The sequence below is a fragment of the Pistacia vera genome, unplaced genomic scaffold, assembly GCF_008641045.1.
Source record: "Pistacia vera cultivar Batoury unplaced genomic scaffold, PisVer_v2 Contig655, whole genome shotgun sequence".
NCBI classification, from domain to species: domain Eukaryota; kingdom Viridiplantae; phylum Streptophyta; class Magnoliopsida; order Sapindales; family Anacardiaceae; genus Pistacia; species Pistacia vera.
This window is the reverse complement of record NW_022196507.1, coordinates 79912-102398: the sequence shown is the minus strand read 5'-3', so window position 1 is coordinate 102398 and position 22487 is coordinate 79912. Positions and strand designations below refer to the sequence as shown.

General features: G+C 37.8%; 2 protein-coding genes and 1 non-coding gene across 4 annotated transcripts; 1 reads left to right on the top strand and 2 right to left on the bottom strand.

Annotated features, from left to right (window-relative positions):
• Positions 1-8761: 8761 nt before the first annotated feature.
• Positions 8762-11401, bottom strand: LOC116111968 (putative receptor protein kinase ZmPK1). Its single transcript, XM_031398141.1, has one exon. It carries the CDS (start codon positions 11262-11264, stop codon positions 8847-8849), a length of 2418 nt encoding a protein of 805 aa, XP_031254001.1. The 5' UTR covers positions 11265-11401; the 3' UTR covers positions 8762-8846.
• A 1945-nt stretch (positions 11402-13346) lies between these two features.
• Positions 13347-18686, bottom strand: LOC116111965 (serine/threonine-protein kinase ATG1c-like). Of its 2 annotated transcripts, none has more exons than XM_031398137.1 (13): positions 18156-18686; positions 17934-18051; positions 17775-17833; positions 17453-17517; positions 16986-17079; positions 16828-16908; positions 16559-16667; positions 16242-16314; positions 15781-16157; positions 15315-15676; positions 14335-14623; positions 14064-14134; positions 13347-13591 (listed from the first exon to the last, which is right to left on the bottom strand). In XM_031398137.1, the coding sequence occupies exons 1-13, from the start codon at positions 18396-18398 to the stop codon at positions 13361-13363; spliced, it is 2172 nt and encodes a 723-aa protein (XP_031253997.1). In that variant the 5' UTR covers positions 18399-18686; the 3' UTR covers positions 13347-13360. The 2 variants fall into 2 exon arrangements, with proteins under 2 accessions (XP_031253997.1, XP_031253996.1); XM_031398136.1 differs by having other exon boundaries at positions 15781-16163; positions 18156-18685.
• A 3630-nt stretch (positions 18687-22316) lies between these two features.
• On the top strand, positions 22317-22389 carry TRNAV-CAC. The gene has a single exon. It is a non-coding gene; the product is annotated as a tRNA-Val (tRNA).
• The last annotated feature ends 98 nt before the right edge of the window (positions 22390-22487 follow it).

Genomic DNA, 22487 nt, shown 5'->3' with positions numbered 1-22487 from the left:
TAGAGTTAAAGAGCCACACTTTTTGATTATGAGAGAAGACTTCCTAACAATGTGTTATCGTGAAAAAGCTTAGTTTCTCTTTAGAGATGCGAGAGTTCCATAAGCTTCGTGTCTTAGCTCATCTAACTCCGAAAGTTGAGTTTCCTATGGGTCCCCGGCCGTGGTCATATAAAATTGAATTTCCTTGTGGCCCAATATGCTCTATGTTCAAGTTGCTTTACAGGTAATGGCATGCTTTCCAAAAACAAACCGATAAGGGACATGCCAATAGGGGTGACGATTGCGGTCGATAGCCCAAGTGACATCATTCAGACGCATTGACCAAATCCTTCGATCGGGCCGTCATTTTCTCTAAGATAGTCTTAATTTCCCTATTAGCACGTTCCACTTGTACACTAGTTGAGGGTGATAAGGTGTGGCAACTCGATGGGTGATTGAGTACTTTTTCAATAGTAAGCAAAGTGTCTATGTGAAATGTGAGCCACCATCACTGAGATTGCGCGCGGATGGACCGAAATGGCTAAGATGGCGGATTGAACAAAGTTGACGCACCTTAGATCATTGGTCTAGTGGCAATGGCTTCTACTCATTAGACACATAATCAACTGCAAGCAAAGATATTCAAAGCCAAAAGATGAGGGAAATGGACCCATGAAATCAATTACCCCACACATCAAACACTTCCACAATCAAAATAGGATTCAGGGCATCATATCTCGTCTACCAATTATTCCCTACTTTTGACAGAGTACAAGCAGCAATAAAAGAATGCTCACGAAAAAGAGGAGGCCAATAGAAACCACGCTGGAGACCTGTTAAAGCGGTCTCTTTGCCCACTATAATGACCACCACAAGCATAAGAATGACAAAATGCAAGTACATCCTAAACTGTGGTCGGGAACCACATCTCCTAACTATCTGGTCCGCACACACCCGAAAAGTCCAGGTTTCTCCAAAAATAATGCTGATGGTTGCAAAGAAATGATCTTTCTGAGTTTTGGTCCACCTAATGGTAAGTGTCCACGGCCAGTAATTGCGATATGGGCATACCAATGTGCTTTGGATTGGGATATCGCAAACAATTGCTCATCCGGAAAGATTCATTCACAACATTGGCTAGGACAACTCTGAAGAGTCTAGACAGGGTCGTGCGACCACTTATCACTACCCTTTTTATCTTTGATTTCTAGATCAACTCTTGCACAAACAAATCCATCGAATTAGTCTAGCTTAGTGTCTTTCTTGGCTAACAAATACCTGACTGTAACGTGGTCTGTAAAGACAACTATCCTAGACCCAAGAAGATAAGACCGGAACTTATCAAGGGAAACCACTAACCGCAAGCAACTCTTTCTCCGTGGTGTGTAATTACCTTGAGCATCGGAGAGGTCTTGCTTGCACGTAGTATCCACAAGGCTTTTTATTCCCCGTTGGGCCAAGGAGTGCAACAATGGCTATAGTCCGACGCTCACCACATCACTCAAAAGGTAGGTTGCACATGCAGGAGGTTGATAATGGGTGCTTGTGGTCAAGCTTCATTCAAAATGGTAAAGGCTACATCTACAGAGTCATCAAAAACAAATGGCACATCTTAGCAAGAAAATCACACCAAGGCTTGGAGATCTTGCTACAATTGAATTCTGGAGAAACGCCATAAAGCCTTGACATGGCCTAGGAAAGATGCTAATATTGTTTGACCGACGAAGCGGGGGTAAGTTTAGAAAATCACCTCTATCAACACCTTGCCTTATCCACGTGATATCCCCCTCCTTGGAACTACCATGAACCTAAGACAATTCTCCCTCTTGAACCATGAAGAGGCTCTTTTCCCACTAAGCAAGACATAGATTGGTCTCTTTGCAAACGTTACAAACACCAAACTCGAGTTTTTTTCGAACAATCATCCAAAGATGTACCAAACACAAGAAAATCATCCATGAGAACTTCAAGGATTGACCACCCATGTCGAGAAAATATCGGATACCAGCACCTGAAAACGTGCCGGTGCATGCACAACCGCAAGGGCATGCGACGAAAGGCAAAACGCCAAAAGGAATGAGAACGGGTCTTTTCCGTTCTTCGGGGGCAACTGGTACTGGTTATATCGGAATAGCCATCCAGAAAACAATCGAAAGCTTGCCCTGCATTTTTCTAGGATGTTGGTCAATAAATGTGGAGCGGGAAGGATTTTCCTAGTGGCTAGGTTGAGCTTCCTAGTAATCATGCAAACGTCTCCTCCTGTGTGGAGTACCGGGGGTGTTGGGAGATTCGCTACCCTTTTTACATTTCAACAACAGTGAGGGCCACTCTTTTAGGTACAAAATGGGGTTGGAACTCACCCCTTGGCTGTCGGATATAGTAAATGATACCGTATCAATCCAGTTTGATCACCTCTTTCTTCAACTACCGCTCCTCATGTTCGGGTTTAACCCTCTTTGAGCTTCATTGCACCTGTTTAGGAGTTCTCCTCACAAAAGTATTGGCGATTGCTGCAACAAAGACAGGGCAATCCCCTACGTCAAATCGGCTACCGCCAACGCGTTGCTTCTTATGTTGCTTATCAAGACCGCCACTAATCTTTCACTCTTGTCATATCTAGAGTTGGCGGCAATGAATCACGGGTAATTCTTGTGGGGTTCCTAGGCGAAAAATACTTAGAGTCTCAGGCCAGGCTTGTCAACCTAAGATTGTGGTGAGACTCAATGGACCTCGGTTGTGTCCCGTCTTAGACACATTGGTAAGTTTTCATACTTGATGTGTCCAAGGGTCGACGCTCTAAAGTGGGCGACCTAGCTGTATACGCACTAACTCCTGAATATCTCACAACACACTCAAAGCTAGATACGTCTCACCAAATGGATTCAATAAGAGTGTAAATTGGCATATCACATAACATCTGGTGGGCAGACCTCCCCAGACTGTCAATAGCATCAACATGACACTCGTTATCGTCCTCACGGCATTGGGGTCCCTAACCCAGCATTACCACATAAGTCCTCAATTTCTATTCCCCAAAGACCTTCATCTCTCCAGATCTACAGTTCAATGCCAGCATTGCGCGTACATAAAAAGGTCTCCAAATAATCGGTGGCCATACTTCACTGCTACGTATACTCCATGTCTAGACCAGAAAACCACCGAATTATTTTCCTCAACCTTAATAACACGTCTCTAATTAGGCCCATAGATTTTGACCGATCGTGTCAGCTAACTGTAGTATGACTTCAGTCGACTTGAGCTCACCTAAGTTAAACTGTTTATACTCCCGGAATGGGAATAAGTTCACGCCCGCCCCTAAGTCTAAGGAGTGCTACTATCAATCGTTGAACATTACCTATCACACAAGAATAATAGGAGCTTGGATCTTTTAACGTTGGGGGAATTGCGTTTGAGCAACCGCACTTACATTTTTCCGTAAAATGTACAGTCTTAGGTTGTGAGATTTCATTTTATCTCTTTTGCGTGCCACAAGTCGTTTGAGGCTTTGGATAAAGCAGGTACTTGCTATGGCATCCCTAAGAGTGGATGTAATCTGCACCGTCTTAACACAACTCAATCATTTCATCCATCCCTAGCGCTTTTTCCTAGAGTGGGGAAAATTTGGGGCCGCTCTAAGCCCTGAGGAAGGGTGATCTCGGTATGTACGATGCAGGGGAATGGGTCATTCTCCCCAACTTTTTCACTTAACCGGGTCTCGAACATCACTCAACAAGAGGCTCACTATCACTCTCTTTGCTTGGTCCATACCTACGAAGGTCTTTCTATGACCCCCTGGAATTTACTTCCTAAAGGCCTAAATAGCTCTCGGCCGCTCCGAAGAGTCATCAGGCCTTAGCTGTTCGGAAAAAAACCTCTCTGCTGAGAACCCACTAGGGTTACCCTAGGACGGAATAGGCAAAGGCCTGGTTCCCTCCTTTGACTGTGCGGCTATTGACCAATCTGGGTCTCTAGCTTACTACTAGATGGGAATGGGAATGGAAGTTGGGTATTCTGCTCTTAAATTCCTGGAAACTAGCATTCAGCTGTGTTAGTCTGCATGGTTTGAAGCAATTGGGAGCCATCATTGATTCTAAAGAACAGACACCGGAGTAGGCTGATGAACGGGAGTGTGAGAACCTGGTGATGGGTGTTGGATGGAAGGTGCTCCCTATAATGGCCTTGCTGATTTGAAGGTGTTCCGGTATGGCAGTTATAGGACATTCTGAGGGTGTTGTGGCTTCCATGAAAAATAGTGGTGGGTACGACACCAGGATTGTATTGTGGTCGATTACGGATCGCTCGTCTGGAAGCCTTGTGACAACTGCACGTGTCCCAAACGGGTCAGGGGCAGGTTCTCAATCTGGATGCGTCAAGAGTGGATGTGCATGCAAAACTCCTGATTCACCTTCTGAGAGGATTCGATTTCGGGGTGCCCTGTATAGATACAAACTGGTCAAATCGGTGGGCCAACACCTTAACTTGGAAAATAATGTTCATCGAACCGTGACACCTCATCACGCCACCTCTGGATGGCTGCCATGGAGGGATAGCATTCTAGACGCAGAAATGTGGTGCCTTGAATTTTCACTTAGGTCTCGAAGAGTTGCCATAAACTCATTCTAGTCCTGTGCATAAAGTTCCTCCACAGAGGCGGTATACATATTCCTATGCCTCTTGTGAGGCCGTCAGAAACTCGACTCATTGCCACCGAGGGATGCATGAGGGACACTTCCTAAGCATTTCTTCAAACGTTTTTCCCCAAACTCTCATAAATCCTCGCCATCAAAGTGACCGCGAAACTAGTAATGGGCTCGTCGTAGGCTGTTGGTTTTAACAATGGGATACTACTTTTTAGGAACCTTCATTGCATGGGGTCAAAGAGATAATGGACCCTGTGCACCAAGAATTGATGCCACTGTTTGGCTCGATACTTAAGTGCAAAATGGGAACAAAAATTAAGCGCACGACATCTTCTTAACATGTGAAGTCTAACTATGGAGCAAAACCTCTAAAAATCATCTAAGTGTTTGTTTGGCTCCCCATTTTAAATTCCCATGAATAATTTGGCACAATGGAGACACTAGTTTTGGCTCATAGTGGCCTGTATTGTTCTGGACATGGGGGATATGGATACATGAGGCTGACGTGTAGGTGGTGGGTACCCGCGAAATGTTGGCTAAGGGGCACATGGCGGGGTTCATCCTGGTCAGCAATCCTACGTGCTTGTTTTCTATCTTTACAATGTAGCGTTCAATTCAAGATTCAAAGGGAATAACTCTTCGTTAAAAGACCTTTAGTTTGCAATGCATCACCAAAAACACACAAAAGGCCAACAAGCAACGCATAGCAACAAAGTCAAAGAAAATAAACTCAATGACAAACTAAGAAAACAAATTTTATTTAAGCACAGAAACAAACTAAAAAAAATCTAAAAATCTAACGAAAACTATACGCAAGAAATTTCCACAACAAATGTTTAAGCAAAATAAATTTATCAATGCAACCTAAACAGATTATTAATAAGGACAAAAATCAAAACGTTAACGGAGAATTTACAATCGGGACGTGCAGGTATCTTCAATGCTCACGGACACGCTTGAAGCGTTTTTCCCAATTTGCAAAGTGCCTGCAAAACAAAAACAACACAAAGGAAACACCTATGCCACATGAAAATAAAAATAGAAACAAAAGGATAAATGAAATTACGAAACAACCTAAAAAGAAAATAATTAACTAAAAAGCAAAGAGACAAACTAAACGGGACACAAATTTAAAACAATCACCCAAAACAAATAATCACAGAAGAAAATAAACACCAATAAAACAACAAAAACAACAAAGATTAAATTAACCTAGAATAAAAACTATAACTACCCAAACAAACAAAGTCAAAAGACGTTGCTCACCGGGCAACGGCTGCCAATTTTGTTAAAGACCTATCGTCACAGTCTAAAACTTAAACAAGTACCCGTAGCTAGCGGTTAAGCCAGGATCGAAAGCCAGGGGAGCAAGGACTAACCACCTAATGTATTTTCTTGTGGATTAAGTAGCGAAAATGAAATGGCAATGGATTAATGAAAACTAAATAGAATACAATGCAAATAATGAAATAGTGCAATAAAACTAATGAAAACTTTATAATAAAATGTTGCGTTACGGTTTTGTCCGACACGAGACCGGACGCACCCAAGTTCCTCACCCTCACGGATCCCTAAACCTCACAGGCAAGGGAAATCAATGAACTGGTTCCGGACACTCAGGTATATTTATCCTGTATACCCGATCACTCAAGTTCGATTGGTTAAAGACATCATGAACGTCGCATAAACGACTACAAGCAAATACCACTAGTTGAGTACGCGATAAACAATACAATCTGTTCAACACGTAATATTCCAATCCAACCAATCTTCACAATAAACGCAACCTAGTAGAAATAAATAAAATCCAAACAACTCAATACAATACGATGCGAAGTAATGTAAGCATATTCTATTTAATTATTCCAAACCACCGGTGATCATGCAACAAGTTTCTTGAAAACATCTAAATCACAAGGGACAACAATAGGCCTCAAAACATTATGCCCAAATCATATAACGTATCAAATCAATAATGAAACGAAAAACAAATATAATCCGAAGCACAAACGACCCAAATGTCCTTAATCGGGAAATCCAAAAGTCGAGAGCTGATGAGGAGAGTCGTGGAGTCAATCCCGATCGCTATGCCGTACGACAACCGGGAGCTTAGCGCTCATGATGGTTGTGATGAGGAGCGCCGAAACGGTTGGAAACGGATTGTGACATGGAGGCAGAGGAGGTAACCGACAGCGAGTATGTGCGAAAAGGGGCGAAAACGCACCAATGGACAGCCCGGCATACGAACAGCCGCGGTTCGCGGGAAAACGGTAAATTTTCCGGCGGGGTCTCCGGAGGAAAAACCGGTGGCGGAAGGAAATGGGAACAAAGGGACCGATGGAAAGCTCTGGTGATGGGGAGTTCGAATCAGGTCCAGGCGGAGGTGAGAAGTCGCCGGAAAATTGAGCAGGATCGGCCTGGAAGAGGAAAGAGTCGCGAGGCAAAAACCGGGATTCCGGCGGGTTTTCGCGGTGTGCTGAAGCTTGGACAGCGGATATCCGGCTATGGGGGAATGAAGATATAACCTTGGGGAGCTGGAAAGAAAGGTCACCGGGGGAAACGGCCAAAAAAATGGCCCCCGGAAATACGAAACGACGCGATGGAAGACGAAGCGTCGCGGAGTGGTGGTTGGCACGGCTGGCGCGATTGCCAATAGCGATGATTTGGTGACCTCCAGGAGACCCCAGGCCGACAGAGAAGACCCCGCCACACGCCCCAGTCGCCGGAGGTGGAAGCGAAAAGGGTCGTCGGAAAAACTCTATGGATGGCAGAGCTTTCCTGTTACACGCGATCGCCACTTTTCTTTATAGTGAAATTGCAAAATTTCAGTTTAGTCCCTACACAATTGAAAAGTGACAAAAATCAGCCCTTAAAATATGACAATTTTACCCCCCTAAACAGCATAAATGAGACAAAATTACCCTAATCCATACAACCACAACCTAATAGAAACTTAGATATTTTCAAAATCATGTCCAAAACGGTAATTCATAAGAAAAATATTAGGAAGCGATTTTCATTGGCATTAAATCAAAATTCTTTAATGTATCAATATACTTAATTTAATCACAAATGGGGTATCTTTTATCACCAAAAATTAGAGTCACTTGTCAGGGACTATATGTTAGACTTTTACAATATGGTCCTGCACTTCTCCTTAATTACATTTTGGTCCCTGTTGATGTGGTCATACGGTTGTGTCTCTTGGGCAGTTGTCTTTGATGGAAAGACAACTGCATATAAGAAAGAGAAGTTTACAGGTCCCCATTCGATGCATTTTTTATTCCCAAAACCATCACCCAAAATTGCAGTCAAGTGGAAGATCCTGTAATTCATAAAGGAGCAAGAAGATCAAAGAAGTAATTGCTATGGCTGGAGGTTTGTCATTTATTTCCGCATATATTCCATGGAGTTTTTTAAACTGAAATTGATTGTATTGTAAATGAATATTGGAATATGAATATGTTTTACATATTAATCACATCCTCGCATAAGAATAAAAATGTTTGAATATTAATAACTACCGGATTCTTATTAATAATTCATACCTCCTTATCTTAATGCATGAAGCCATGAACATTGAACAGTACATTTTTTCCGTGATCTGAAAGACATAATTTTTCATTTTTCTTTGTGCCAGTGTTTGTTGAGCTGTTTGAGGTGATGATTCCAGCTATGGATGGTCAATTTCTTGTTTAGTCTCTACTTGTATAATGAAAATCTGCTCATTCACTGAGAAATGATGTTGCTTGCCAATCAAATACACTCATATTACAAGCAGCAGACAGTTAAAAAGATTAATTCGAGTTTGCTTCTGAATCCAATTAGATCAGGGTTTGTGATGAGTATCTGATCAAATATGATAAAATATCTTACTTGTTCAACTTAATAATGCATAATATGATAACAATCAGTTTTAAAATTAATAACCTCTATGTTTTTGTTTTTGTGGCTACCAGTAATAAAAAACCAGCAATTTTAATTCTTTCTTCTTTTTCCTCTGATTTTATAATAATTTCTTTTTCCTCTTTTCTCTGATGACCTAATACTGTCAAACATAATCAAAATTGTTCTTTTCTGGAATATAAGCATTCTTTTATTTTGTTCATATGCTACATCTGAAAATGCTTTAAGCTGATCTTACACGATAAACTGTGTATCCTAATCATGAAAGCACAAAAATATACTCTAGCTAGAAAAGGGAAGATGTTTACAGCTGAAGTGCAGTTAGTGATTGCCTGGACTGGGGACTTCAGATTCAGTTTCACATTCCAACAGGGTCCGGACTACTGAATCCATCGTTGGTCTCTTGTTTCGATCTTCCTCCACACAGGATATACCAATTTCAACCAATGCTGCAACCTGTTTCTCACTAAACTTTCCATTCAATGTTGGATCCACCATGTCCTCTATCCATGTGTTCTCTCCACATTGAATTTTCCTTTTCACGCATCTGGTGTATCTTGTCAGCTTCGATTCCTGCTCCTCACCATCCTCTACCACCCAATTTGAAAGCCTAATTCCTTTCAACATCTCTAGAATCACAACTCCAAAACTGTAAACATCAACTTTGGCAGTAATAGGATGATTTAGAGCCCACTCTGGAGCCATGTAACCTTTCGTTCCTCGAATCTGAGAGAATTCAGAACCATAGCTGCCCCTTTGAGACAACTTAGCCAGCCCAAAATCTGCAATCTTGGGCTCAAATTCACTGTCCAAAAGAATATTTTCAGGCTTCACGTCACAATGAATAACCCATTCCAGGCACTCGTGGTGAAGATAAGCTAAACCCTTGGCTGTCCCCAAGGCAACTTTGAACCTTTCTTTCCATCCCAGAAAACCTGGTGAGAATATGTGCTTGTCCAGTGATTGATTTTCCACATACTCATAGACTAAGAGTCTATGTCTGCCTTCTGAACAGTACCCCCACATTCTCACTAGGTTCATGTGATAGATTGTTCCAATTATACTCACTTCTGCCCAAAACACTTCTTCTCCTTGATACAAATCTGTTAGTCTCTTGACAGCCACCATCCTTTCATCTCCCAAAACACCCTTAAACACAGCCCCGGAACCTCCTCTACCAATTTCTTCTTTGAAATTTTTCGTTGCCTTCTTGAGTTCAGCATAACTGAATCCCTTGAACTGAGTTGAAAGTGCACGATATCCGTCTTCTATTAAAGATGGCACACCATGTCTTCTATAAACGAGCCACCAACCTAATAGAAGGAAGATAACTTCAATTGCACCAATAGCTAATGCAAACCAGTACATATAAATCCATCTCACTCTCTTGCCAGTAGTGTCATACATGGAAGGTGATCCCATCATAATTATAGATTCTTGACATACAGGATTGCTGCCATTGAGACTATCGGGTTCTGATGCCTCAACACTGACTGGAAACTTCAAATATATGCTGCCTGGAAATGTTGGAGAACGGTAGCCATTGAAAAGTGCACTTTTTGTGTAACAAAGCCCTTCCCCGTTCAGCCTATAGCTAAATGCTTCACACTGGCAATCATCCAAGCATAATTTCTTGCAAGATTCCATTGATGTAGCCTTACTGTAATGGAGATCAAACCCATAGAAATCTACTTTTTGAACCTCGATAAATTTCAGTTGCTGTGAGTTTGAACAAGTTCTGTTGAACTTAGGCTTACAACCTTTGTTCCAATTATCCGGTTCAGTTACCTCATAGCCTGGAGGGCATGAGCACTTGGGCTCTGGTGTAGATACACAAATCCCATTTCTACCACAAATCCCATGAACTTTACATTGCTCCATAATAGCTTGCCATGAAATCATCCATGATCCTGTCAAATTGTTGAGGCTATAAAGCCTGAGATTCCCATCATAATCCATAGTTAGCCTTCTTTTGATCCCAAAGCCCACATCAAAAGCTCTAAATTGCCACTTGTCACTTGATAAGAAACTGCCTGTTTCATCTAAAAAAGCTATTCTACTACTGTTATACGATGTTCTTCCATTTTGCCACACATTATAATCAGGATTAGGCCAATACACACTTGAAATATCGGGTCCATCATACATCAATCTCAATACATTATCATTATCAAAATAAGACATAAAATACCCAGAAGCATAATTTCCTTTACCTAATCTGGAAATCAGCTGTGTGCTCTTTGTAAAAAGTTGGTTTGGAAGAAGTGTATCGCTAGGATAATCAAAGCTTTGCCATAGAATTTTACCATCTGCATTCGTTAAAACAAGATTTCCAGTATCCAAAAGCTCTGCTCTATAAGCACTGGTAGAGGTAGTGTTAGTCATCCAAATTACCGAATCATCAACATCGGTTAGTACCATGGCACCATTTCGCCGGAAAGTAACTTTTGAGCCATGCCCATTGACTGGTCTGTCACGGTTAGCCATCCAAACAACACTTCTTTCTTTAGAATTGGTGAACCAGATTGAAAACCAATAAGCATTTTGACCAAGGCCATAAAACCCACAGGTGAAAGTTTTGTCTGGGGATGATAACACGTCTGAAGCATCTTCAACTGATAGTGAAGAGCCTCTACGCAACAAGTTTTGGCTTTTCGAAGTATTGAAAGATAAGAGTAAGGAAAAGAGAACAATGAAAAAAGTGGGAAATTTGGGAAATGGCAAGGATTGGAACCCCATGCTTGCAGAAAAAGATGTTATGGGAGGAACGGAGTACAGGCTTTATGCGGCTCTCTTTCTTGAATAAAGTTTGATGGAAAGATCAGTTTGATTTACAAAAAGAGTATTAAATAGTGTTTGAAATTAACTTGCATAAAAGCAGATGTTATTGGCTGAAACTTGAGAAGAATAAGACACCAAGTACCATGATTTCTACTTCTCACGTGCTGCAAGAAGAGAGATACTGGAAGGTGTAGAATTAGGGAACTTTTGAGGTACGGCCAGCCAGCCAATGGGGAGGCGTCTCAAAGCAAACCTTCAACATTAGACGACTGGACTTGTATCACTTGTCTACGTCTCTTTCTTCGGTGTAAATTTGAGACTTTAGTTGGCGGGCGGCGGACTTCTCGTCTGGGTTAGGAAATTTTTTATTATCTTTTTAAAAGATAGTGATAAATTGAAAAGTATTACGAGCTAGATAACCATCAAGATTAACGAAAAATATCATATTAACACGTTTGGTTTGGTTAAATTGTCTAGTATAAATAATTAATATATTTGATTGAAAGAAATAAAATATTATTGGAGGTATTTTTATTGAATTATCTTTTCTTTTTAATATTATTATTATTCAAAGTATTACTTTTAACCCCTAATATTTGAGAATTTTGTTAAAACATCACAACAACAAAAGTTTAAAATTTAATAAAATACTCTCAGCCATCCAAAGTAACTGGCGAGTGCTGGCCATTACCACTAGCCACCATCGACAATTGTTGGAACGGTGCATGACCGGTCAGATATGGCTGACTGTGCATCGATTTGGCAGGAAACGACCATATCCATTCTAATCGTTTTTAGCCTTTGATCTGGTCAGAAACAACCAGATCCATGCATGCATGATTGGCTAGATCCAACCAGTCGTGTGCTGTTTTGATGACTGTCGACGGTGGTGGCCAACGGCTGAGAGTAGTCTTGGGTGGTTGGGGGTATTTTGGGTATTATTCATATAAATAGAGAGTATTTATGTCAAAAAAATTAATATGTAAGGTTAAAAAAGGCATTTCGCACATTTGACCTAATTGTTATTTAATAGATATATAAGAGCATGTGTCCAAAATGTTTATTAATTAAGGGTAGAATTAGTATGAACTGTGGATTATCCGATAATAAAAAAATAACACACTTTAATCTGGTCAAAAACAGTCAGATCCATGCATGGCTGGCTAGGTCCAACCGGTCGTGTGCTGTTTCGATGACTGTCGGCGTTGGTGGCCAACGGCTAACAGTAGTCTTAGATAGTTGGGGATATTTTAGATATCATTTGTGTAAATAGAGAGTATTTATGTCCAAAAAATTAATATATAAAGTTATAGAAGTCATTTCGCACATTTGATTTAATTGTTATTTAATAGATATATAAGAGCATGTGTCAAAAATGTTTATTAATTAAGGGTAGAATTAGTATGAACTGCGAGTTACTCAATAATAAAAAAAATAACACATTTTTCATAATAAAAAAATAACACATTTTTCAGATGGTAATCAAATTACCTCCTATTTTACCTACAATAATCAAATATTAGTATTAATCGATTACCAAAATCTTTCGTTACTTGACACCTAAATGTGATAATTACCGGATTGAAATATAGATTATCAATGTCATTTTTTATAACCCCGAACCAAACGCTACAATAGTAAAAAAGAACTCATTAAACCCACTCAAGTTTCAGTGTCCCACCCGTAACCCAATTGAGAATAATAGCCGCCCTTAATAAACTGGTATTCTAAAGCTGTTGATACGAGTAAAAACAAAAACTGAATTAAATAAAACGACATTATGCCTAATAAACTTGATATTCGGGCAACAAAATGATTTAAGTAATAATTTAGCTTCAAGAGATGGTGCACTAGTGGAGAACAAATTCACATTTCATCATTCATTAAATCACAGAAATGAGACTATTCTATCATCCAACTTGAATACAGGTTGGCCCCTCATTTGTCAACAACCCAATTGCAAGTCACAACTCAAAAGAATATCTGTACAAATAAATGTTTTATACACAGTTAAAATTGGGCTGGTCATCCTAAAAAAGCGTTAGCATTTTGGCTTATGCTTGATCCTCACACTTCAGAAGAGCCATCCTCTGTGACTTGGAGTGACCTTGCCGATTATTAAGGATATCAATGTAATTCCGGAGCCTATACCGGTCTGAGTTTGTGAGAGAAAATGGTGGGTTGAGTATGAGAGATGGTGCTTCCTTTAGCAGGAAGCTTATCAATTGCACTGCTTTTGAATACAACAAAGCTGCACTTTCCATATCACCCATGAGCTCATCTACCTGCCAAGACATACAACTTTTTAAGTGAAAGTGGACAGCTAGTTTACTTCAAGCAACATCTTACTATCACCATATTTCAAAATTTTATAGGGGAATTCATATATCTTGTCTTTCATTACTTATGACAGATCTAGAAACAACTTTGGCTCAGTGTTTTTTCATGTTTTGTAATCCTTATAAGAGGAAATTCCTTTAATTTGTGTCTCCAGCATGCTACAAATTTTGTTAATTGGATGCAGACAAGCATGATTTTGAAAATAATCAATCAGTAAGCCTCAGAGATACTTCAATCCAGGAGACAGTTACGTCAAAAGGGCATAAGTTTGCAAGCCCCCTGTCCCCCGAGGAAACAAAAACACGTGATAATTCTTCCATGACATGAGACTTTATAAGCGTAGCACATTACCTCACCAATAAGTTCAATTAGTAAACAAATACAAGTTAAAATGGAAGGGGGAAAGAAAATACTTACACCACCATGTCTTCCCAGAGCAAGGGCAGCCTGAAATATCGTCTCCATTGCATCAGGCATCTCTGTACCTCCTGCAATCATTATAAAACATAAAATTATAGAATGAAAACGCGCAACTGCCTTAGAAAAGAAGCAGATAACAATAGAATCAGTGGATGGAATCATGTGATCTCATAGGCTATAACTAACTGTAAACCAACATAAGAAAACAGATAGGAAAAATGGAACATTTCTGTATAATTAAGAAATAAGTAAATAACCAAGCCCATACCAGGCTCAATGACCTTGGCAAGTTCCTCAGCATGCTCAACTTCCCGGAGAAATTCCCTCTCAATCTGAGAGGACATATCCTCTAGCCCTAGCGCGTTAACATCACGACATTCTTCTGTATCAGGAGTACCATGTTTCTTGCTGGAGCTCCTCAACCTAGTAGTCTCTTGACTTGGACTACCATCCATAGCCGAGGCAGCCTGTGTATGACAAATATGCAGTGCCTGCTTCCATATTGCAAGAATCACAAGCTGGATTGAGAACGCTTCTAGATGCCTACCTGCCTCCATCTATTCAAATAACAGTAAAATATCAAAATTTAAAACTAAGCAGTACGATTGAAAACTAGATTTTTGAGGTTTATAATACTTTAAAGAGAATCGTGAGGATATATAATAGAAGCACATAGCACACATGTAAGCAGCTATAATAGTTTGGTATTGAGTAAATTCAAAAGTTTAATACATCTAGACCATTTATAAGTCTATTGAATGACGAGGGAACGGCAATTAAAGTTCACCTAATCCAGACCTTTAAAGTCTAATTGGCTATTATGTACACTGGGCAGCTTCTGTCATGAAACACAAATTATTTTCCCTAATAATTCAAAATTAACACCCTCAATAATACCTATAAGGTCCTACTACTTGTATAAGCTCAGTTTAATATGTCCTTCAAGTACATAATGCTAAGGCCACGGCACTATACAGTAGTGAAAGAATCTAACATAAGTACAAATGAAACAAGTAATAGCTGATCCTGAGAAAATATTTAGACAATTGTGCCATATCAAATAAATAGATTAGGAACACAAACTTTGAGTAATTTTTGCAATGGGCTAAATATGATCACCTTCTGCAAGATATTATTTATGATTCATTCCCCATTACATAATCCACTTTCAACTAAGCAAGACATTTGTTTATTTAACAGACCCTGAACAAACTGGTTTGTTGCACGAACAGGCAAGCCATAACTTACCTTGCAACGTACTAATTCTGTGATGGAAGATGCATACTTCTGCAATGACTTTATCCTTGTCATGCCATGAGTTGATGGCTGCTCAAAAGCATCTCCAATATCCATGGATCCAAGTGAAGTCCCAGGAGCAGAACTCTGACTTTCCAGGCTTCCAATGCAACATATGTTACTGTTTGTGGAACCAATAATTGTCATAGGGGCAGTCGATGTAGTGTTGCTAGCAATAGATGTTCTGGGTGGACTATTAGATTTGTATGGGATGTGGCTTGGCTTTGATATACTCGCCGAAGAGGATGACACTTCTATAGGGGGTCCAGAGACAAGAACATAATCTTGATCAATTAGTTCCAGTGAATCTGCAACTGAAAATATTAAATAAAACAAATATAGTTTGTTAAGCCATTTCTTTGGATCTTGATGGTACATTACTTAAGAGAAAAGTGGCATGTAGTGGTATTCTTCATACCTCTTGACCGAGTCTCTGCTGATCTGTGGTCCATGGATTTTGGAGGTTCACTTAGTTTTTCATCTGAAAACTTATTGCTATCAATCCTAAAACCAGTACTTTCTAACTTATATCTGACAGTACTGCCATCTCTGGATGTAAGATCCTTGTTGTTTAAAGGATTTGATGTTGCTTGCCTTACATCAACTTTTGCATCTACAGCAAACCCATAAGTAGACTTCATTGAGGTTCTCCTTCTCAAAAATGAAGGGCTCCCCTCAGGACCGCTAGAATCATCATCTAGAAAGAAAGGTAGACAATCATCTTGAGAACTTTCCTCCGTGTCCCTCACAGAATTACTTTCAAGGAATGGAAAACCATCTGTTGATCTAGATGACCTACTCCTGCATACAAAGACGAGATCATCATTTTAAATATTGTTATATCAATATCATGAGGACTGATAAGCCTGTCTCGTTTACCTCAAAAGCCTATCCGGTTGCCTCTGAGAAAGGAATGGGTGATTGAAGAACTCCTCAAATGTCAGCCGTTCAACTATAAATACCAGAAAAACAGAAGATTCAGAAAATAAGGCATCACATTTTAGATAATAATCAATAAGGAACCAACAACTCTGATTCCAGAAAATATATATAGTGAACATTTAACACCAACTAGAAACAGTTTGCTTTTTAGTCCAGACCTTCCTTTTTCAAAGATCTCCTGTTCTTGTAGCATGGCACTGCACGCCTTTAGACTATTTAAGTTTCCACTTACAAGCTACATTGCAAATACATACCAGGATTACGCCGCAACAATTTCTTGCATAAATCTTTGCAGTCAGCACTTAAACCTTTCGCACCCAGAGGAAAATGCAATTCAGTTGATTTGACAATGTTCTGGAGCAACTGTGCAACAAAAGAGACAGAAAATATAAGTCAGGAAAGCTGTAAAAAGCTGCAAAATTACCAACTAGTACTACTACAAATTCATAATATAAGGTTCCATTTCCACGCAATCCATATGCCAATTTAGATGCATAGAAAAGAGAACTGAGTTAATTTAAACCTGCATCTGGTTGCTTCCAGTAAATGGGGTTTTCCCAGTCACAAGCTGAAAAAAAATGGCACCAACACTCCAGAGATCTGCCTGCGTATTCAGTTCAAGGTTAGGCAATCACAGAAAATGCTTATGAAGGCCTCCCATATTAAAAGTGTGAATCTCACCTTAGCATCATATTTTTGAAGTTGCATTATCTCTGGAGCCATGTAAAGGGGTGAACCACACAAGGTTTCTGCAAGGCCTCTAGGTTGCAAAGATCTGCCCGAAGAATAATATAAAAATCAAATTTGGACTACCACAACGTTTCTTGTCATACATACATTTGAACTGACACGTAGAAGTGGTATGTGTTAAGAAACTACATAAAATTCATTCTCCAGCTATATGAAATCAGATAAAAACACAATAATAAAGAGAGACAACTAACAGAACTACAAAGTCTTAGTTTTTTAGCAAAGATAAAATGAACAACTTGCGTGTAGCCACATAAGACAACCACATATATAAGGATTAAAATGTGGGCTCACCCACAATGATCCATGGGAAGCAAAAAAGTGAAGCAAGATGTGTGTGTGAGAAAGAGAAGAGACATTAACAGTAATAGATGGTGATAACAATGTTAATGATATACCTTGCAAATCCAAAATCAGCAATCTTCAAAACAGCATTGCTATCATCTGTGGAGAGAAGGAGATTCTGTACAAAAATTATATATACTATTAAGTAAATTGTTACATAGAAAAAAGATTTAATTGTTTTCATGTCCAAAATCAATATGTATAAAACATTCCCTTATGTCATCAGTAAAGTAACTTCTTACAAGGCAATTTCTTAGCCTTCTACAATCTCATTGAATAATTTACTCGCTTAAATGATACCATGTTAATTCAATTTCAAACTTAAATGTGTTTATAATTACAGACCCAACGCGAAAAATTATGTTTCAAACAAACCTGGGGCTTTAAATCCCGATGTATAAGATTATTGTCTCGAAGAACTTGTAAGCCCGCAGCTGTCAAGTACAAAATTTTCCAAGTATCACAACATGACCAAGTCAACCAAAATGCAACAGAAAACAAAGAACAAGAACAAGAAAATTCTTTTTCACATACCCAACTGCTTCATGAAGTGCTTCGCAGTTTCTTCCGGAACACATCCATGACGTTGAATATACATAGAAAGATCACCACCTTTACAATACTCCAATACAAGATGTAACTTCCCAGGAACCTATAATAAGACGCCAAAATTTAACAAAACTATATTAACACACCATAAAATTTCATGAGCTTATAATGTCTCTCTAATTAGAATAAGATAATAAATAGACTAACCTCAATTATGTCATGTAATCGAATAATATGAGGATGATTAATCCTCTTCAAAATAAAAATCTCCGACATGAGACTGTCTTGTAACTTCTTGTTGAGTCGACCCGTGACGATCTCTTTTATCGCCACTTCAGTTCCATGGATTCGGTGCCTGGCGTGCCACACCACCGAGAACGAACCCGACCCGATTTGCCGGCCCACCAAGTAGTCCCCAACCACCCGGCCCCTCCCCGTCGTTTGAGCCATTTAAAAACTCGAAAACCCTAAGTTTCGGGTCCGAATTTGCTCCTAATAATGGAATTGAAGAGTTCGTTGGATCCTCTGAAGATTCGAACCAAATTCAGAAGGATCGAATTGGCTGTTTCCTATTCGGTTGGGTTTTGATAAAATTATATGGGAGGAGATGTGTTTAATGTAAGATCCGATTTCAATTAATTAAAGATTAAAAAACACCAAAACAGTGTAATCGTGTGATTAATTGAGAAAATAATTAAAGATTAGTAGAGTTTTGATTTGATTGCTTCTGTCTAGAGGGAAGGGAAGCGTGGAGCTAGAAGTTAAAGAAGAGATTAAGGAGATAATGTTAGCATGTAGACGGTTGTAGGATGCACCGGAGGTGGCTTGTCTTCTGGATTGAGCAAGCCGTTGCTTGTTGGTCTGTTATTGGTCAGTTATGTGTCGTGTTATGGATAAGTGGTGATGCAAATCGAGTCTAAGTTAAATTTTGTATGATCTAAAGACGTGGCAGTCAATGATTGGTGGAAAAATAAAAGCACTTTCTGACTTTTAATATGCTTTTTATTTAATGTTAGGCAATAGTCTTCTTCAGCTCCTTTTGAATGAAAATATGTAAAATGGACAAAATTATATAATAAAAAAATTGGGGCATATTGGACATTGGATTTGCTTTAGTTTTTTTTTTTTTTTAAATATAATTTCGAATTCTTTTATATATATATATATAATTGTTCTTAAGCCTTATGAAAAAGAAAATTGTTACTCTTGACCTCTTTTTGTCTTAAACTTGTAATAAGAAGTCAATGATTGTACGTTGACTACTTTTGAGTTAGGGTAAATCTTAAATTAAAAAAAAAAATCTAATAAATTATTAGAATAAGAAAAAAGCGTAATTAACAGATGAAATATTCTAGTTAATTTTATTTTTTTTATAATAAATACAATTATACTAACATCAATAAGAGTATGATTATAAACTCTATTTCTTAAAATCTGAGTCAAATTTAAGAATTATTTTACCTTATTTAATACTTTTAGTATAACCTAATTTAATCTAAGAATAATGTTATGCACATAAAGTTGAAATTCAAATATATGTTACAATTGATTTGATAACACCATCTTACTTATATGATAATGATAAAAGTTAAGAATAATACTATAAATACAATATTAAACTTTTATCCAATATTTTTTGTTACATAATGTTTTATAAGAAATATTATATAAAAATATTGTACACATAGAATTATCCAAAAATCAAGTAATTTATGAAATAATTTACCTCGTTGTTTGGAATGCACGTAGCTTTATTGTATGTTTATTTTATTTGCACCGTATGAGAATGATAGGTCTGACCCCATCAATTTTCAAAAAGACTAAAAACTCTTATTTACATGTTATTTAAAGATATGATACTTTCAAGAGTCTTTTGGTAATTTAAGGTTTGTTATTTTTTTTCTGAAAAACCGATTAGCTTTTGCAACTTAACAATCTATTAAGAGAGAAATGAAGTTAACCCTTATTTTAAAAATAAAAATAAAAACATGGTTTTATCTCTTATATTAAGTTAATCGTAATCTTACACGGTCCTAAATGAACATCGAAAATTTTTATCCGAAATAATGTGTCATTTGTTAGGAAACGATCTAACCCATGGCAGCAGAAAACAAAAATTTTAGAGCACAGATCGTTTCCCATTAAACCAAGATCATGGCATAAATTATACAGTTTATATGTTAAATCAAAATCTGCAGTAATATGAATAATCAAAGTAAAGTTTAGAGTTCATACGCACGTTTGGAGGCTCTTTCAAACTTGTCTCTGCCTGTGTTCGTTACCGATTCAAAATAGAATCAAACCAGCGGTAATCCACACGAAGATAACCCGAAAAGTTAAAGAGGGATTTGCTAGATCCTCTTTAGCTTCAAGAATCAAATCAAGAATCAAAGAAACTTTGATTCAATAAAGTAAGGGTGGCGTGAGACTTGGGAGAGGGCTGTGTGGGTTTTCTTTTCTTTCAAAGAAAATGATTGAATGAATTCCCTTACTTTAATTCACATAACATTGCACTTATATAGTGCACATAAAACCCTATTCCAATAAGGAATATGCTTGGGTTTCAACCCAAACAGCTCCTGTGTCCAAACACTCCCAATCATGATATTTTTATTATAATTATTATTATTTTCAGTTAAACTAAGTTAATGTATTTATAGAAATACATTAACATATATATGTGTACATATATTTAAATATAATCTCACTTTTTTAATTTTAATATCAAATTAAATATAGGCAATAACCTAAACAAATTTAATTGTACTGTGAGATTACCAAAATACCATTTTGCCCTAAAAGACGAAAACGCTCCTTGCACAAACTGATTCTTAAATTATTTTCTACATGTGTGACTAGTAGGCTTCTCATCATACTAGCAGTGAGTAGTATCGCGATTAAAATCAATTAATCATCTCACTGCACACAGACCAAGATTGACCCCTAACAAGGTATCATGGCCACCTGATAGATTCGGATTCAGCAAAATAGTTACCTGTCAATGATATGGTTACCGTGCAATCAAATCTTTTCATCATCTGTTATCTTAACGAGATTAGGGTATAGAAATAGTGTCAACCTTAGTTTACTATATATATATATATATATATATATATATATTATATATATATATATATAATATATATATATATATATATATATATATATATTATATATATATATAATCTATATATATATATATTATATATATATATATATATATTTGTATTCAGTTATTGGACCAATGACCAGAATAATGAATTAGATTGAACAACAACTCAATCTCACTGTGATCACAGATTTATTGTCATTGTCATTAACTGAATTGCGTCGTGAGCTAACTTCTCCCATACCCATGAGTGATGAATCATCTGTCAATCTACCATAGTCTTGCTACACTTCTCGATGTAGTCAATCACTACCGTATTGATAGCTCTGAATAGAACTGCGTTAGGCTAGTGTCAAACTATACCAATCGGTGCACAAGACGCTCTGGTGATCTCAATCTAAGGATCATATGCACCACCATTCGTTAGAGAATTTGTTCTATAGACACTAGGGTTACCATCTATATGGAATCCTCTGGTGGGTTAGTTTAGTGAACTTGCCTACAGCAAGCAACCATATGTTGCACCAGGTTGTCACCCAACAACCTTAACAAGTGAGATCTATCACTGTCTTTCGACAAGATCGTTCAATACTATGATAGTCTTACCGTATTATCTATGCCTTTGGTCAGAATAATACTGAGGTTACGGATGTTTCTAGAATGACCATCATATGTGCTCATAAGATTCTCACTATCAATATTTGAAACACTTGATACCCTCGTCACGGTTCAACCATTCTATGGACATATATCAATACATACAACTATGATTTTACATGATATAGTAGATAATGTCTTTTATTGATTAACAAACATTATTACGAATAGTTAATTCCACAATAATTGATTAGCTCTAGGACACATACTCTAACATCATTTATATATTACTTACTATATCAACTCTTTATTTATTTACTCTTAACACGTCCTAAATGAAAATCTAAAAATTTTATCCGAAATAATATGTCATTGATATATTACTTACTATGTCAACTCTTCATTTATAAATGAGTAATATTACATATATAATATTTGATACAACATTTTTCATACAATATTATATAGCAAAATATGATTGATTGATTTTAAATTAAAATTAAACTTTTATCTAATTATCTTTTGCCACATAATATTGTATGTGTAGTATTATTTTTTATAAATATCACATAGGATAAAACAAATAATTTTGGGATATTTATAATGATAGACCGAGCTGATCTTAAATTAAATATAAAAAAGATAGCTTTAATGGCAGCAGTGTCTGGGTGGTGTAGTTGGTTATCACGCTAGTCTCACACACTAGAGGTCCCTGGTTCGAACCCGGCTCAGACAATATTAATTTAAATTTTTGGANCTGTGGTGATCTCAATCTAAGGATCACATGCACCACCATTCGTTAGAGAATTTGTGATATAGACACTATGGTTACC